The sequence below is a fragment of the Cryphonectria parasitica genome (assembly GCF_011745365.1).
Source record: "Cryphonectria parasitica EP155 unplaced genomic scaffold M406scaffold_5, whole genome shotgun sequence".
NCBI lineage: Eukaryota > Fungi > Ascomycota > Sordariomycetes > Diaporthales > Cryphonectriaceae > Cryphonectria > Cryphonectria parasitica.
The window spans coordinates 4,249,040-4,266,252 of record NW_024468913.1 but is presented as its reverse complement, the minus strand read 5'-3'; the positions used below and the strand labels follow the sequence as shown (position 1 = coordinate 4,266,252).

General features: G+C 54.3%; 2 protein-coding genes across 2 annotated transcripts; both read right to left on the bottom strand.

Annotated features, from left to right (window-relative positions):
- Positions 1-100: 100 nt before the first annotated feature.
- Positions 101-2,287, bottom strand: M406DRAFT_41790 (uncharacterized protein; the record flags this gene model as incomplete). Its single annotated transcript, XM_040924167.1, has 5 exons — positions 101-1,587; positions 1,649-1,756; position 1,809; positions 1,960-2,061; positions 2,126-2,287. 5 exons carry the CDS (start codon positions 2,285-2,287, stop codon positions 101-103), a joined length of 1,860 nt encoding a protein of 619 aa, XP_040776194.1.
- Positions 2,288-5,147: 2,860 nt separating this feature from the next.
- Positions 5,148-6,246, bottom strand: M406DRAFT_240807 (uncharacterized protein; the record flags this gene model as incomplete). Its single annotated transcript, XM_040916135.1, has 2 exons — positions 5,148-6,020; positions 6,103-6,246. Coding segments are annotated over 2 exons (1,017 nt in total), but the record flags the coding sequence as incomplete, so codon positions are not given.
- Between the last annotated feature and the right edge of the window lie 10,967 nt (positions 6,247-17,213).

The window sequence follows — 17,213 nt, the reverse complement described above, 5'->3', positions numbered from 1 at the left end:
ATATGCAATTTTCTATTTTTTTTTTTGGTGCTGAGGTCTGGCTGATGGGACTCTGGCCTGTTTTGCAGGCCCTATGAAGAATCCGATGTAGTCTCCGGAATTACCACTCTGAGCTTCCCGGGGGCTCGACCATATCTGTCACGGCCCCATGGCTCGCATCGCCGACGAGTCTTGCGTACTTGGCCAGCGTTCCCCTGAGCGGTTTTGTGACGGGTGGCTTCCAGTCCTTCTTCCGCTCCCTCAGCTCCTCGATGGTCACATTCAGCACGTCAATCCTGTTCTCCGTCGCGTCGATCCGCACCTCATCGCCGTCCCTCAGCACCGCGATGGGACCGCCCATGGCCGCCTCTGGGCAAATATGGCCGACGATGAAGCCGTGGCTGGCACCGCTGTATCGTCCGTCTGTGATGAGAGCGACGTTCTTGAGGCCAGCGCCGATGATGGCAGCGCTGGCTGTCAGCTGCTCTGGCATCCCGGGCCCACCGCGAGGACCCTCGTACCGTACGATGAGGACCATGTTCCCGTCCGTCGCCTTGATGTCCCCCCTTTTCAACGCCGAGTCCAACTCGTGTTCCTTGTCAAAGACTTTCGCCTTACCGGTGAACGACAGGCCCTCCTTGCCCGTGATCTTGGCCACTGCACCGTGCGGCGCGATGTTGCCACGGAGCACGCGCAGGTGGCCTGTCTTCTTGATGGGGTCGTCTAGCGGCCGGATGATCTTTTGGCCCGGGTCGAGCGAGGGCCACGCGGCGCAGTTCTCGGCGAGCGTCTTGCCTGTGACAGTCATGAGACTCCCGTCAATCAGGCCTGCGGCGATGAGCATCTTCAGCACACTGGGCGTGCCACCCACACGGTACAGGTCCTCCATCATGTGCTTCCCGCTCGGCTGCAGGTCTGCGAGATAGGGGATTCGGTTGCTCGTCCTGTCGATGTCGTCCAGCGTGAGCGGCACGTCGGCACTGCTGGCCATGGCCAGGAAGTGCAGGACCCCGTTCGTGCTCCCGCCCAACGCCATGGTCAGCACCAGGGCATTCTCAAAGGCGGCCCTGGTCATCAAATCCCGTGGTCGGATATCCCTCTCCATGACGAGCTTGATCGCCTCGGCCGCTCTCTCGCACTCTCTGGCTTTCTCGGGCGAGGTGGCAGGGTACGAGCTGCTGCCGGGCAGGCTCAGTCCCATGGCTTCGATCGCGGTCGCCATCGTGTTGGCCGTGTACATGCCACCACAGGCGCCCGAGTTGGGACACGAGTGCAGCTCCAGGTCCTCGAGCACGTCTGCCGGCGTGGCGGGGTCCCCGTTCGCCTTAGGACACTTGGCCTGCAGTTTTCCGTAGGTGTAGGCACCGCGCGCCTCGAGGCAGGTCGAGATGTTGACCTCAGAGTCGAGGAGGGCGCTGTGGCCCTTGCGGATGGCCCCGCCATAGATCATAATGAAGGGCCGGTTGTGGCGGGCTGCGGCCATGACCACACCAGGCATATTCTTGTCACATCCGGGAATGGAGATGTTGGCGTCGTGACGCTGCGCGCAGGTCACTGACTCGATGGAGTCGGCTATGATCTCTCGTGACTGGAGGGAGTAGCGCATCCCTAGGGTTGGGTATCGATCTTTAGCAGAGAAGAGGCGAAAAGGAAGTGAGAAAGCGCTCACCGTCACTGCCCATTGTGATACCGTCGCTGACTCCGATGGTATTGAACTGCCAGGCCAGCATGTCCTGCTTCTCTACGGACTTCTTGACGATCTTGCCCAGGTCCATCACTACTAGTCGTCAGTTCATGGTGTCCCGTCTGTCTCTCTCTCTCTCTCTCACTCTCTGCCCTGAGAAGAGGGTCATCGCCGTTCCCCCATGGTATTCATGTCTGAATACATATCGGGCAAACTCTGGATCTGCTTACGGTGGGTGCTGTGGTGGTGTGTCAGCTGTCATCAGTCCAAAGAAAAGACGTTCTGGACGGTTGTACTTGCTTGCATGGGTTGCCTTCCCACCAGACCGTTGCAATGCCCACCTGAGGGGCAGTCTCCATGGCCCGTTGGCCCTGTACACCGGCGGCGTACAGCATAGCCTATCTTTACTGTCAGTTTTGGGGTTCAGCTAGGGGAGGTGATGGTCCTCTATTGCTGACTGACCTTGGCCGCAGGAAAGTCATGGTCCCTTGTGATGGCATGAGACCACCGATTCAAGGGTCCTCCAGGCGGTAGACAGGGCCACTGTATGTAATCGTCTTCCCTGGGCAGATTCCTGGGCTGCTCTGCGCCGTTTCCAGGTGCAGCACTTCCTGAGGTACTCATCTTCTTTATTTGTTATTTTTGGGAGTCCAAACGCCGCTGGGAAGAATGGGTGGTCCTTGGACTAGGACGAATTGAAACGGTTAGAGATGGGGTATGGTTTTTCTGGATGCTGCTGCTGTTGCTGCTGCTGCTGCGAAAGTTCCACTGTAGAATTGAAGGGGGAAAGTAAAAATAGAGAGGTACAAGGACATATAGATGTAGTAATAGGAGTAGTAAATCTCGAGCCAAAGGTCAAGAGAGAGAGAGAGAGAGAGCATAGAATATATGAATTTTTAAATGTGTGTCTCTCTATATGTACGCATACACAACATCCTTACACCCACACACATACACACAAATGAAGCAAGGAACAACTAACATTAGGAACAAACAAGATCGTTAATTGCCCTCTGAATGCACTGTTTTCATCACATGACCTATGTCGGAGAGTAAAGACGTGGGGAGAGAAAAGAGAAAGAGCGAGAGGGGAATACCCGCTAAGCGGCCGGTTTTGTGCTAGTCCACTGCAGGCGCGATGGAGAAGGCGCAAAACCGCCGACAGCGCAGCATGTTTGACTGTCGCGGATTTCTCTGCCGAGGTGTGCACTACTGTGCATGATGACTGGGAGGAGAAGCTCGAAGCCTGAACAAGGACAGGCCCAAAAAGACAGAACGAGCCGAGGAGCAGAGGCGGGGGGCATCAGCAGACCGGCAAGTGCCCACTTTACCAGGTATTTATACTATAGGATCATTCTCGCCACTAGAAGTTAGCTATCAGACGTGGTGTGGGTGAGCAGAGCGACCCCAGGGGCGGGGGGCCTAGACGGCAAGACCGTTGACGAGGACGACAACAGCCTTTCATCTGCACATTGGATCTGGACCGGCGACGGAGACCTCAAGGGCGCCCTGACGCAATAAGCACACTCATTGCTCGGTATCCTACTGCTGCCTCCACGTATGGACATGAGCTGGCGCCATGTGAGGATCCAGTATTGTCATTCTTCCGATCGTGAGCAGGAGAGCAAAGGCCAAAAGTGTTTCGATGATGATGACACGGATGCGTCTTGCTGGCCAAGTACAGCACTAGGATGTAGATCTGTGGGTTTCTCTCCCCTCCTCTTTTTTCTTTCCCGCGGGGGAGATCCACTCTTTGTACGACCAGATGGATCAATTACCTTGCGAGCTTTGGAAATCATGTTCTCGTCCTTCTTTGATACCAATTCTTCTGCTACAGGGGGGAACAACACGAGACTAATACCGATGCAGTATTCCGCACTGCGTTCTTTGGGTAATTATCACGTTAGGCAGTAAATAGTAGTATATGGAGTTGGAGCTGGAGTTGTCGTGTGTGTGTGTGCTCGTGCGTGTATGTGAGGGTGTCCATGCCTTGGCGAGCCCAGGTCAAGCCTGAATACTTTACTGACTGGTTCGCCATGACGAACAAAACCATATCGGCTGACGCACCGAGCGAATGATCTTGTGTGGGTGGTATTTGATAGCGTTGCATTGAAATACAGAAAGGACATATACCATTTACCGAGACAGTACATACCTTGTTTGTACCCATGCAAGAAGAAGCTTTTCACCCCCCTTACAAGTTTATAAAATGTGAGATGTGAGGAGACCGGGGGGTGGTGCGGTTGAACGAGGGAGGTCGCTTGGCGTGGTGGTGTCGGTTGAAGCCTCGGGATACTCTTTTTGGTACTCACCAAGGACTGACTGTCCTTTTCCAGGTACGTATGCTCCTCCTCTTGAACAATTCCCAAAGGAAATTAAAAAAAAAAAAATAAAAAAAAAAAAGGAAAAGGAAAGGTATTCAGCACTGTTATATCAATCTGTGACGATACCACTTCAACCCCCCCATGCCCAGCCTTGTGCCACTAGAGGCAGGATGGGCTGCAGCGGAGAAATAGATGAAATAGCTAGGCATGCTCTGGGTGGTGGTCTCACCATGTTGAAGAAACGGCAAGTCCTAGCGAATGGATCCAATTACTCCACAGCAGTCAAACGTGATTGTTATCGGCACTGGCGAAAGGGCGAAACAACAAGGCTGACAATTGAAAGAAAATGAATTGAACTGAAAAAAAATAAATAATTCATGGTATTGCTTTCCTTCTTGACTCGCCGTCACTGAAGCAAGGCTGTATATATATGTATATATAATAATATCCAAAGCTGACCTGGCACGTTCCTCTTTTGATGAGCTATCAATGCCGGCCGCCTGCAAATCTTAAAACATGCCATTCCACACCGTCTTCTTTCTCTTCCCAAGTAGATCCCCATTTTCATTGGTTGCCCCTCAAGATGCGCCATGCATGCGTACGATAAAAATGTCAACAATATATCAAAAAGTAGAAGCTAGGAGCTCTCCCCGGCCCCGCGAGCTTTCCCTCGCACGTATTGCACCAAGCCGCCCCGTCTCTCAAGAAACCCGTCCACCGAGAAGTGAAGTATCGCACCAGAGAGTTTTGAGTGTTTGTGTGTGCTGTATTCGAGGGTTGGTTCGGAAGAGGTCGTTTGGTGTTTGATTGTATTGATGGATTATGATTGACCGAGAGTGGCTTCATAGCCGAGGTTTCAGTGGATAGGTGTGATGGGGTTCTTCATGGGTACCGGCTGTGGCCAGCCTCGCATGGCTTCGTAATGATTTGACAAAGGAAAATGGATTTGGAAACAAAGGAAATGGTTGGTTTATGTAGTCGGTGTGCCCAAAGCTCTAACGCCTGAGGGCAGCATGGATTTTTGTGGCTGGGAGCGAGGGCCTCATACACCACCCGAAAGGATATGTGTTATGTGGTGGCCTGCTCCTCCCATGACAAGGGAGTGGGGTGAGTGTGGTTTCTTTCTCCCTCTAAGCACCGACACCAACCATTACCCGTTCCTCCTCCATTCTCCTCACCAACTCCCTCTCCTTGGGGCCGCGAGGGCTTGCGTCGATACCCAGGATCGCAGAGATGCGTGTCCTGTTCTGCCTGTTGTAGCATTCCCGCTCATCGGGGCTGCCAGTAGGCGTGATAGGGGTGGGTGCGGCGTAGTTGTGACCGTGAGACCCAGTAGCCGTGCCGGCATTGCCAGTGCGCCAGGCCTGCTCGAGCGTCGAGGGGTGGACCCCGCTGCCGTACTCTGCTGCTACCGTCGACCAGAAGTTGGAGCGGTGGTTGCTGTACACAGCCTGAAGACGGCCCATGTCGATCGGCTGAGACCCGGTGCACGAGGGTGCCGGCAGGGTGGAGCAGTCCAGCCGGAGCGAGGTCATGCTGGCGCTGCGCGAAGGGGCTGCCGAGGATACCTGGGAGTGGCCGACAGCAGAGAAGCTGGCCGAGGGCAGGAGGGGGCCACTCTGCTGGATGTGCTCCTGCAGCGGGCTGTAGCGGGGCCCGCCGGCGGCCAGCGTCATGTTCGCAGGCTTGGGCAGGATAGCCGGCAGGCGAGGCGAGCTGTGCGATCCGAGACCATGGTTCATGATGCTGGGGAGCTGGACGGCACCGCCGGAAGCGTAGCTGGCGAGGGACATCGGGGGTGACACGCTACGGCTGGGAGATTCGTGGATGGGACTCGGGATGGCGGCGTGCATGAGGGGAGAGTGGCCATTGGAGGAGCTGCTGGAGGACATGGATGTCGTCCTCTTGCGGCGGTTGCTACCGTGGCTGAGCTGGTGGTAGTGGAGGCGGCATGCCAGCTCCGTCTTCTTCAGGTGGGCGGCGATGTGCTTGTATGGCATTTTCTGCAGGCGTGTCTGGAGCAGGTACATCTCCTATAATAATGATAAAAAAAGAACCAAATTTGTCAGCACGGGTTGTTCTCCTATATGTAACACATCATGACAGCCCACGTACCTCGTCCTCGCTCCAGGCCCTGCCTCCACCGGTAGACGAGGTCTTGCGGTGGTGCTTCGTGATGCCGTACTCGTGGCGCTCCAAGGCGTCGGTCGTAGGCGTATACATGGCTGAGGACATGGTCATGGCCATCGTGGGTGACATGGTTTCGTCGGGTGGTTTGGGGGTCCCAGGGATCAAAGTAAAAAATTATCTCGTTTGTGTGTGTGTGTGAGGGGGAAAAGTAGTCTGCAGACCCAGTCTGCTTTTTCGAATCGAAGAAGTGATGGCTGCTAAACCGCAAGTAGGGGTGTCTTTATTCTTTCTCTGGATAGGTCTCCCAGGACGAATCGAAAGTCGAATATGCCGCACGAATAGAGATAAAGCGGATTACACCGTTGACTAAAAGTGTGCGTAATTCGTAAAGAGTGGAAGGGCAGCCAATCCAGTTGGGTCTCCTTCGAGACAAATGAGCGTATGGGTTATAGCTGCAGCAAAGACTAGCAATTAAAAGAAGGGGAGGATAACACAAACACACACACGCAACAGCGTCGTGATAGTAGGCCGTATATATAAATATGATATCAGGATCAACCGTGACAATGAAGAGAAGAAGTAAACAAGATCCAAACGGTCTCGGGGAGGGAATGGGCCGTGATAATAAGTCACTCGGCCGTGCTGCGCTCTTGTTGATAGATGTCAGGGGTCATGCCCAGGACCAGGACTATATGATATTGCGACACGGACATCTCGAGTCTTGTGTGGGGAGGGCAGGGGTCCAAGGGGGAGAATGATAGACCAGGTAGTTCTCTAGCTTCGTTACAGACCCTTCTTGGAAACCCTGGGCCCCAGAGAAAAAGGGTGTGCTGCGACTAGGTTGAGAAGAAACTTGTGTGGCAGGGCTGGAACGAGGAGCATAATACTGTATTGTTTTGACCCACCCAGCCTGTTCCTGGCCTGGTGCTGCCTTGTCTTGGCTTGCCCACTGTCGTGGCGCTCTCCCCACGCCTCAGGTAAGAGCCGCACAGTTGGAGTCTCATCCAGACATGAGCATCCCGGCCCCGCCCAGAGACCCATGAGAGACAGAAAGAAGGAAGGAAAAAGAGGAGACCCCAGTCCACAAGGATGACGGAGACTCATCCTGTCTTGGGAGTACGTGAGACGTTGGGTTATGGCGTCAGCACCAAGTCGTCCTCGCAACGAAAGCCGTCGAGGGGCGTAGAAGAAACAGAAGAAAAAAAATAAATAAAGAATCTCACAGTGCTACAGTGGTTGGGTAAAATGGGATGCATCCTAGCCGCTGCGCTGCGCTAAAGAGGAGAAGAAGGGAGGGGGGAGAGGAGGGGACGCCACAAAGCCACATGCGCTTCCTGGCGTACAGAAATGCTTCGCATGCATGCTGGCATCTTGTTCCAGCAAGAAGGGGCGGGGTCCTCATGCGGAGGGGAGGACGGATAAGAAGCGACGGAACATCCGAAGTGCAAGAAGGGGGAAGCGAGGCGGTAAACAGAACAGAACTGGGACACTTGCCCTTGACAGGGTCCGAATCTCTGGAGTTCGCGTTACATTGATCGTTTTTGTTCTGTTTGACATGACTACGCCTCTCTCTGGCTGGACATGGTAGCCGAGAAGCCGATCCCACCCACAGCTTGTCGCAACAGACATGCGAAGGAAAGAATGTACGATGACAGGCCTCATTTTGTCGCCTAGAAAAAGAGAATCATGAGGGAGGAAAAGAGGACACCTCCCTCTCCCCCGTCCCTCCCTCAAAAAGCAATGCCGAGGTCAATAGCAAAAAACACACACGAAAAAACAAAACAAAAGGGATGATGGGATGGGTTGGGCGCAGCAAAAGCAAAAGCAGACAGCAGGCCTGGCCGCGAGGCAGGTCCTTGAACCCCCTTCTCAAACCTCTTGTCGACAGCGGTCCACCCAGGACATGTTCATGTTCCAAACAGGCTGGCCAAACGGGCCTCCTTGGGCTGATGTTGCTGACGGAACGGTTCAACAGCGACAACAACAACAACAATAATAATAACAACAAACATCGCCATCGCACACGGCGGCTCCACACGAGTAAGGACACGGCGGTCTCTGCAATTGCTGCAGTGCGCTGGCTGGCTGGAAGGAAGGGGTCGAAGAGGGAAGAGGGCAAGCTTCTGCCATGTTTGACGTTGGGAAGAGAACCAGGGTCCTGTGGCCGGCGTCTGCTTCAGATCGTTACAGAGCCGCGCCTTGTTTGCGATATGCTGCAGCCTTGTGATTGGACGACGACTCCGATTCCTGTCTCGTGGGCCAGACCTCTACTGGGGCCTGCCTCCACCCAGGCCTGCCACGTACCAGGGCAAAGCGGGGTGTACTCCAGTGTACACGGTTCCTCTACAGGGGTACCGTGTCCACAGCAGTACTACTGTAGTAATTTTGTGTACCGTAGTACAGGCTTGTTGACACTCAGGCGTACAGCCCCAGCTCCGAATGGGGGAGTAGCTCCTCCCCTGGACAGCGATAAAGTTTAGTACATGCTATGGCGAAAAGGCTTGACCAAAACTCTAGTGATTGGGTCCACTTGTTTGGTTTGACACCAACCAACCAAACAGGAGCCGCTGCTCAAGTTTCTCTCTCTCTCTGTCCTTTTTTTTTTTTTTTTTTTTTTTTGGCCGTCCCCCTTCGTCATCAACAATCTTGGGTCAGCTTGCGGTCTCGAGCAGGGTGAAAGTGACCAGGGAACCTTTCTCTCTCTCCTACCCACACCTTCAAGTTTCCCCAGAGTCAGGATCAATGGCCTTGTCAGGGAGCCTGTTTCCCCCTCCCCCCGGTAAGGCCGTTCTCCTTCTACCTGAACAAGCGCCCTTTCGTGTTTCCATGGACGTCTTCTCACCACAGACGCCTCTTCATTTCTGCTGCTCGGATCCTTCTCCCATATGGGCTTCTGGGGCCCGCGTGTCCGGTCCGCAGTGATTAGCGAGGCTTTTGCATCATTTCGTATTGTGTGTTGATTTGGCTGGGACGGTCCTGACGCAGCCAGACCATGGTACCTGCGCTCATGGTTCAGAAACGATCTGGGCATTAGTACAGTTCCTATTGCTCAAGGGTCCAAGTCGATAGTGGTTTCTACTGCGCATCCTGCATGAAAGCGACCCAGAGATCTTGGTGCGTGTGGCTGTCGTGACCATTGAGTGTGTGGGTCCTCTCTTTGCGGACCGGTCAAGGCGTGTCGTCCCTTGAAACTCGCTAGAGGGTCCCGAGTAGCCACAACCTTCACAGGTGTGTCAGTCTTTACCATACTCGTCACTGGATTTTCTCAACTCTTGTTCAGATGGAGAACCCCACCGATGCCCACAGTACAAGGGTGGACTAGCGACCAGAGAACGCGTTTCTAGAGAGCTTCATAGTTGTACATACTGGGGTAACACCAGTAATACAACGTTTCCCAACCAAACGCCTAAGCCATTTCGACAACCCACTAATGCATGTCAATATTTAGTGCGTCCTCTCTGTCCTCTGGCGCTATGTACGGCGTAAAGGTTGCATTTGCAAGATTACCTCGTACCTAAGATCTAGCCCTGTCGACGCCGTTTGTAAACTTCCCTCCTTCTCTCTCTTTTGTTGTCTCGTCGTCGGCGCTTAGTAGTTGGCGTAGCCAGCCGCAGCAGTTTCCTCCGTCGTCTGTATGCCATAGATGGGATGAAAATAACCCAGGTCCTTGATTGGAGCATCCAGCGGTTGGAAACGCCAGCAGTAAGGCCAGCTCTGGGTTGTGTGTTTGTGTATGTGTCCTGGTTTTATGCGATGCCCTTGGACGGCTTTGTCTCGTCTCGACTTCTGTTGTAGATCAATGGGTCCAAACAGGCGCATCCTTTCCCCCAACGTCGAGTTTTGTCTTGTTTGACGACGTCTTCTAGCAAAGATCTTGGTTTCGTCGGTGGCAAGATGAGGCGGTCAGGCCATGCCAGTCGTCAACTCAGCTCCACGGCCAAAATTAGGATTCCCCCCCCCCCCCCCTTCTCTCTCAGCACCTCGTTTCTGGAGCGGAGTAGCATAAACATCAGGGCTTCGGCAGAGCCTTCTCCGGCCGCTGTGACACCTTGGGGTCCGTCGCAAAACATCTGAGGTTGGAACAGCTTTCTCCGCCCATGACGGGCGTGATCCTGATCGACTCTTGTTTTCCCTCCCCTTCTCCCTACTGAAGAGCATCAGAGGAGACTGCTGTACGATAAAGGCGATCACACAGGGGCATGTATGATTGGGTCCACCGTCCGTTCGGTTTCTTGGAAATGTGGCATTGTTTATCAATGATATCCTCTTGAGAAGCATGACGGTAACATTCGCTGCCCAGCCCTGAATATGAATGCGAGGACCACAGTAGGTGATCCTGCTGGTGACCATGATGCGAAGCTGTGACCTTATGTTTGTGCCTAACCGTCTCCAGGGTTTTGTAGCTGTTTATGTGAGTGCATGCGTCGAGGCTTCACAGTTGCATTGTTTATCATAGCACCAGCCTTCTGAGCATCCCGACCCGAGACTCACTGGGCGCTTTAGAGGCAAAAGATACGAGCAGACGATCGTCTATAGGGCCAGGGTTGGTGCTCCACAAAGAGTAAGGTCCCTGGGGGGTTTCAACAGCCGCTCGTAGTGGAGGAAGACTCGTTATACAATGGTAGACGCCCATGCTTATCGGGCGAGTTATATGGTAGCACCGTGGCAGATGGCTTCGTTCCAGCCAATTTTAGAGGCCACTGTTTGAGGCCCCGAAATAGCCAGACGATTGAAGGAAGAGGTTGTTTGCGGCCGCCGCGAAGGCAAGTTCGCTTGTCTACTCACGCGCTTTGACGTTGTATATGCATTGCCGTTCTGGGGTCTCGACGCGGACGAACACGTCAGCGTGCAGCGGCCGTGTGCGAGGCAAGCGGAAGTTGGGACGAGGAGGATACCTTTCCACGAAACATCACAAACAGCAACGGCCTCTATACATCGTGTGGGATGCCATATACTGCAGTCGTGCCCAAGTGGTCCGCAGACTATACAAGAGTACGGACTATACCCTGGATAAGGTTATCTCATCCCCGGTTGAACCCCTGACCCGAACTTGGTCTGGGGCACCCTTGTTGAGACCTGAGGGCAAGGTTCCCGCCTTTGTGGCTGTTTCGACGCCATGGGTGCGATGCACATTGCAACGGAGGATTGCCCACCCGAGGCTGTATTATACCCTATCCACTTGCATGTGTAGTCATAGTAATACTACCATAGTACATAATATGTAATCTTAGCGATATTGGCATGAAGATCAGAGCGTGCCGGGCGGCAGGAAGCAATTATCGTTAGGCAACAACAAATGAAGAGGAAAAGTCGTATCGAAAAGAAAGGAAAAAGAAACAAAGGGAGGACGAGGAGGAAAAGAGAGAGGGAGAAAGAGGATGAGCGGGAGGGGAGGGGCATCCCTCAAACACTGCCCGTCGAGAAGAGTTATAGGCTGCAACAGGCTGGGTTTCACTTCCAGCGTTCCCGAGGAAGGCCGAAGCCTTGAGATGAAAGCAGCGCTTGACGATCCTTGATTGTCGGCGTGCAAGCCTTGGTAGAACAAGTGTGAAGTCGGGACGATTGTGACTGACATTGAAGTCATTAAATCACAGTGGCCTCATGGAGATGCCATCTCACACAACCCACCATACGAGATCAGTATTTTGCACGGCTCGGAGGTGAACTTTGTCTCGAGACTGTTAACCCGGCAGGTGACTTGGGAACCTGGAAGCCAAGGCCACTTCACAGCCGCAGCGTAATGGGCCAGTAGCACAGGCTCGGCATTCTTGTGCCGTGAGGATATTTTTGTCGCACCTCTGCACGCATAGGATCGCATGCGAGTGGAGTAAAGGTGGTTGTTCTCCTGTGCTTTTCTTTTCTTTCTCGGAAGGAGGGCGGCGCACCCGAATTTGCTGTTAAAGATCAGCATCGGCAGCATCGGCAGCATCGTCGTTTCGTCCCTTCGCGCGTGAGTGCACAGAGGCGATATCGAAAGGACCCACGGGCCATTTCAATACCAGTAGGGTAGAGGAATAGACGGCAAGAAGATGTGCATAGGAAAGTTCCAGGGAGGACCCAAGTGCAGGGCAGGGCTGAGTTGGGAATCGTGGAGCCAGTTTCGATGTGAGGTTTCGTCCGAGCGTCGCGTTTCGGTCTGGTCATTGAGACGAGCAAGTTTGAGGTTTGCGCAGCATAGGTGAATTAGCCAGTCTTCCAGAACGTCACGCTGAGCTCCGTTACCTAACAATAGCACCAACCAAGTCACCGTTGCTCGGCCCAACAGGAAGTTTCAAGACTTCATGCAGGTTGTTTAGTGCTTTCCATGCCGGTCACGCCTCCTTTCTGTGGCTACTGCAGGCCATGAGGGGCGGACACGGTCTATATGAGATGAAATTCTGCTATCGAATATCTTAACGTGTCTTGAAGACAGAAACAAACCCATTCCAGTAACACGAAACGTCTAAGGAGACGAGGTGGTCGAGGAAAGAAAAAGAGGACAGCAATCCAGACTGGGTCATTGCTTTCCTCAATGTAGGCCCATATTGATGAACGGCTCGCCTCCGTTTGTGGGGTAATCTCTTGATGCCTGGGACGGTTGATCCAGAGCGACACCGTTGCGGCAGAAACTCAGGCTGGTGCTTCAGTCGAGGATGCGAGCTCAGAGCACGGAGTGAGAGTGCGAGTTAAGACCAATTCTGCCCGCTGCTTGATGGAGGCTAGAGGCACACAAGCACATGCTACCTGAAGGAAGACACGGAGAAGCATTCGCAACGATGGCAGGTTCTCAGCACAATGACCAAAATCGAGGCCCGTCTTCTCGGTATAGGAAACGGCGCCGTCCCATAGGCTCCCGAGAAGGGTGCTCGTCTGGCGGGTATGACGGTGTCCAATGATGAGATGGTCATCTTCACGGATACCCGAATATGCTTGCTGCAATTGGACCAGGAGCGGAATGGACAAGATAAGTTTTCCTATCCTTTCATCGGCATGTGATGACCGTTGGGTTCCTAGATGACAACAAGTGAGGCTGCCGAGTGAAGACACCACGATTCATCAGCAGAACCTCGAGACATGCATGGACTTCCTGTCGTCTCGGTGCTGTTACCACAGGTTGCGCATCTGAACTTGAGAGGTTGAAAGTTGGGAGGCGGTGGCAGATTCGCAGGAGGAAGGACACCGGAAGGCCCTCGATCTGGTTTCTTGGATTCGGCAGCGAACTCAGGGCCTTGGGCAGCTTTGTGCATGTCGGCCGACAGTCAAGACGCAAGCGAAGCTGAGGAATCCTCAAGTACGACGAGGCGTGGCCCGAAGCGAATGACTCAAGGTCGCTGTTGCTGCAGACTGGCGGTCGGTCAGAGACTGCAGCGCCGTCCTGCGCTGGAGTTGATAAGGCTCATGTCGAAGCTCTCGTCACGTGGCGGAGAACCAGCCTCTGTATGGCAGCCCTGGGCCGTTTGAGAGTGATTATTAACATGATGCGCCCCAGCATCGCGATTGAGTGCAGTGTGCCAGCAGAGCAGAGGGTCGGAGATCGACGACATCGGCCATATAGGGTGTTCGGCGGCCCGCACAATTATCGAGGTTTCCGGACACCTCAGGAGATCACCTGCGGAACTGTCAATTAATATGAAGGGTAACTAGCCCGGTTGAATCTGGAGACCTACCGAGTCTGGGGTACAATGGAGCAAGTAGTAGTATCGACTGTTGGGTAGTGCGAGAAGCATTCGAAAACGTTGGCAGGTGTACCGGGCACGGCAGTGCTGCCCACCACGGTACTTGCAGAGCAACCTACTTGTGAAAGCTGTACTGTGCACTATACGGCAGGTATTAACCTATACATAAGTACTATGTATAGTAGGAGCTCCAGTCGACCCAGTAGGCTGAGGTCTGGCGTAGCTTAGTGGGGGCGGGACCTGCCAGGTCCCGTCCAGTCTCCCTGAGAGCCCCTCCACAGGACTGCCGGAGTAGCGGTACCTATATACCTGTATAGTATGCTACCATAAGATCAGCTCGCCCCATATTCAAAGTACCTGAGGACCCTTTTTCTGGCGCAGCTCAGGGCTAGCAAGTACCGAACTGGTAGCATTATAGCACGATGCTGACCCCAGAAGAAGATTTGCAAGTGATACACACTTCATAGAGTGGCCAACCTGTGGATGTTGAAGAGTGTGGCGTATGCCAACTCAAAAGAAACAGTCATTTCTTCCTTGTGTGTCTCATCTCACCCCCTCAGCTCCGATTTGCAGAGCACGGACTGGAGTACTCTCGACGTGACGAAAGCTCAGCCTTTAGAGGGTCCCTTCGCCCAGCTGCACCATGCATGATCTGCTTGAACGATCGTGCAGGACAGCCCTGCGACCCGTGTGTGTGTGCGTGCGCGTGCGTGTGTGTGTGGGCCATGGCTGAGCCGATAGACAAGGCTCAAGGCGCTGGCCCAGTCAGCCGTGGGCTGAAAGGGCTGGCACGCCGGGTGTCTGTTGCAAGCTATTACCACAGCAGCAGCCGCGAAGGCCAGACCGTGACCTGAATGGGAGGAAGTTGGTTCCATCTGCAGTAGTGGTGCTCATGGACCACATCGCCCTCTGTTTCTCTCTGGCTACCAGCCAGCAAGGTTGTGTGCTTTTTGCAGAGCTCGAGGGCTGAAACGAAACGACCTGGGGGCTAACGCTCTGAGCCGAGCCAAACACGGTACTACCCTGGGCACATCCGAGTGACTTGGCTGCCAAGTACCCGCTCCCGCCCTCAGCGCTGCCTCTACGGCACTGTCTCTTCTCTTTCACATGGCGGTAGCATACTAGACAAGAGCCGGGGTGAGAACGCACCGCTACATTACTATGGTACATGGATAATCAAACTGTTATACCCCGATGCATCCGGTGATCTGTCAAACTAATCCTGACGTGCCCGGTATGGTTCCCGTCCTGGTGCCTTCTCTGCGCATATTAACTGTAGGACCAGAAGTGGAAGGGTCTCTCGAGCGCAGCGGGTCCTGTCAAGTCGGGCCAATTGAGGAACCTGAGGCGACGCGTTACTTCGGTTGGCTGACCCAGCGCGGGGCCGACTGACGGGAGGCTTTTGTTTTTGTGCTACATAGTAATTACTATGTGCTACCATGGGATGTATTGGTTGTATTGAGTAGAGTGATCGTCTCCCCCCACTTAAGGGTTCTGGTCAGGGCAGAGAGGGGGGGGGGCTGACATCAACCTATCCACAAGTAGCACTCTGCGGTACCGATGCTCGCCCAGCCACCCCGCGCCCTCGATGGCACTGGAAACATCATCCTAATGCTGCTGCCCTCTGGCTCACTCGATCGAGATCAGGAATGCAGCGCGACAAACCCGGGAGCTTGTAGTAGGTTACATCCTGGGCTGTGCTTGATAGATCAGGCTTCAAGCTGCCTGTTGGTTACCATTTTAACATTGGACGTTGAGGGGACTCTGTTTCTAACGCGCGCTTGGGAAGAGGATGAAGCTTTGTTATGGCATCGGTCTGCTGCAAGAGGACGGGATGGGTGGTGGGCGGTGATGATAATGATGATGATGATGACGATGAAAATGAAAGGTGCCCACTTGCTCATCAGGCTAGGTCCAGCGATGCGCTAGGCTAGAGCTTGCCGCTAGCGGGTAGCCCTCACTTCTCACTACATACGTGACTTGCGTGGCTACCTTCAAGATACGAGGTGTTTGTCTGGCGCTTGGGCGGCCAGGTGGGGCCTGGCCTGGTGGCTGGGCCTTGTGGCCCCCTGCTCTTTCCCTGCCGCAGGCAGAACACGCAAGGGCTTGGGGAGACCTTTTCCCTCTCGAGTTCCCTCCTGGCATCCCAGAAGTCACTCGCTCCGTCCAAGGTGACTCTGCGGTACCTCTCCCTCACCACCTGTCATCCCTCGTCGGTCGACGTCAATTCACACACTGCACACCACCCGCCCGGCATCGTACCACACACACACACACACACACACACACACACACCCACACCCACACTGGCTCACGATCACACCTTTGGGCAGGCTACAAGGCTACCTACAGTACCTGCGACAGACGACCTTCTATCGCCAGTCATCTGAGGTTTTTTGCCATTGACGATCAATTCGCAAAATCGCGTCTCGACTTTTCGGCGTCGTCACCACCGCCTGTCACCGTCTAGGTCCCGGACCTAACGACCAGCTGTGTTCCTCGAGAGTGACTGTGGGAGATACATGCTCGTAAGTACAAGCTCTTGCTACGTTGTGTCTCTTTGTCTCCCCCATCCCTTCTTATCTCGTCGCCCATCCTTCATTCCCCGGTCCGTCACCATTACGGTCCATCCCTCGTCATCTGCAGAGCCTCATCGCGACATGTACTCGCGGGGTACCCTCGAGGCATCAAAACACGACCCCTGGCATCGGGCTCGAGGCCGTCCGCGGGCACACAGCGCACAGCACAGAGGCTGGCGACAGCATCATCAGCATCGCCATGATCAGCAATATTATCAGAACCACTATACACATCAGCACCATCATTATTAGTATTCGCATCAGCAGCAGTTTTGGCACCGGCTCCCGCATCAGCGCCAGCACCAGCAACAGCACCGGCACCGGCACCGGCACCGGCATCAGCGCCAGCATCAGCATCATCTGTCGTTAGCAGAAGCAGAAGCAGAAGCAGCAACATAAGCAGCAGCAGCCGCAGCAGCCGCCGCCGCCGCCGCCGCAGGAGCAGGAGGAGAGCAATCTGCACTCTCCACGCGAGCAGAATTTTCATCCTCGTCACTGCTGGCAAAGACTGGGGTACAGGTGGTGTGTGTACCTAATTGCCTCTGGTCGAGCACGACAACCTGAGCCACCTCGGCGTCGCGCCACACCGTACCAGGCGACCTGGAGCTCTAAGGCCACATGGCATCAGACTCGACAATTCCTGATGCCCGAGGCTGTCATGCATTCCTGGGGCGGTGGCTTCAACGTGCGACATGTCGTGACCATGATCAGCCAGCGCCAGAGGCTGTTTTGCTCTACCCACGCCAACCCCACTACTGAGTCGCCAAAGGCTGGGAGCTTTGGCCGGGCTCGACGCTGAACATCTCTGCATCTCTCCAACGTGAGAGTTCGAGACCACCTGCGAAATGTGTCATGAACCTTC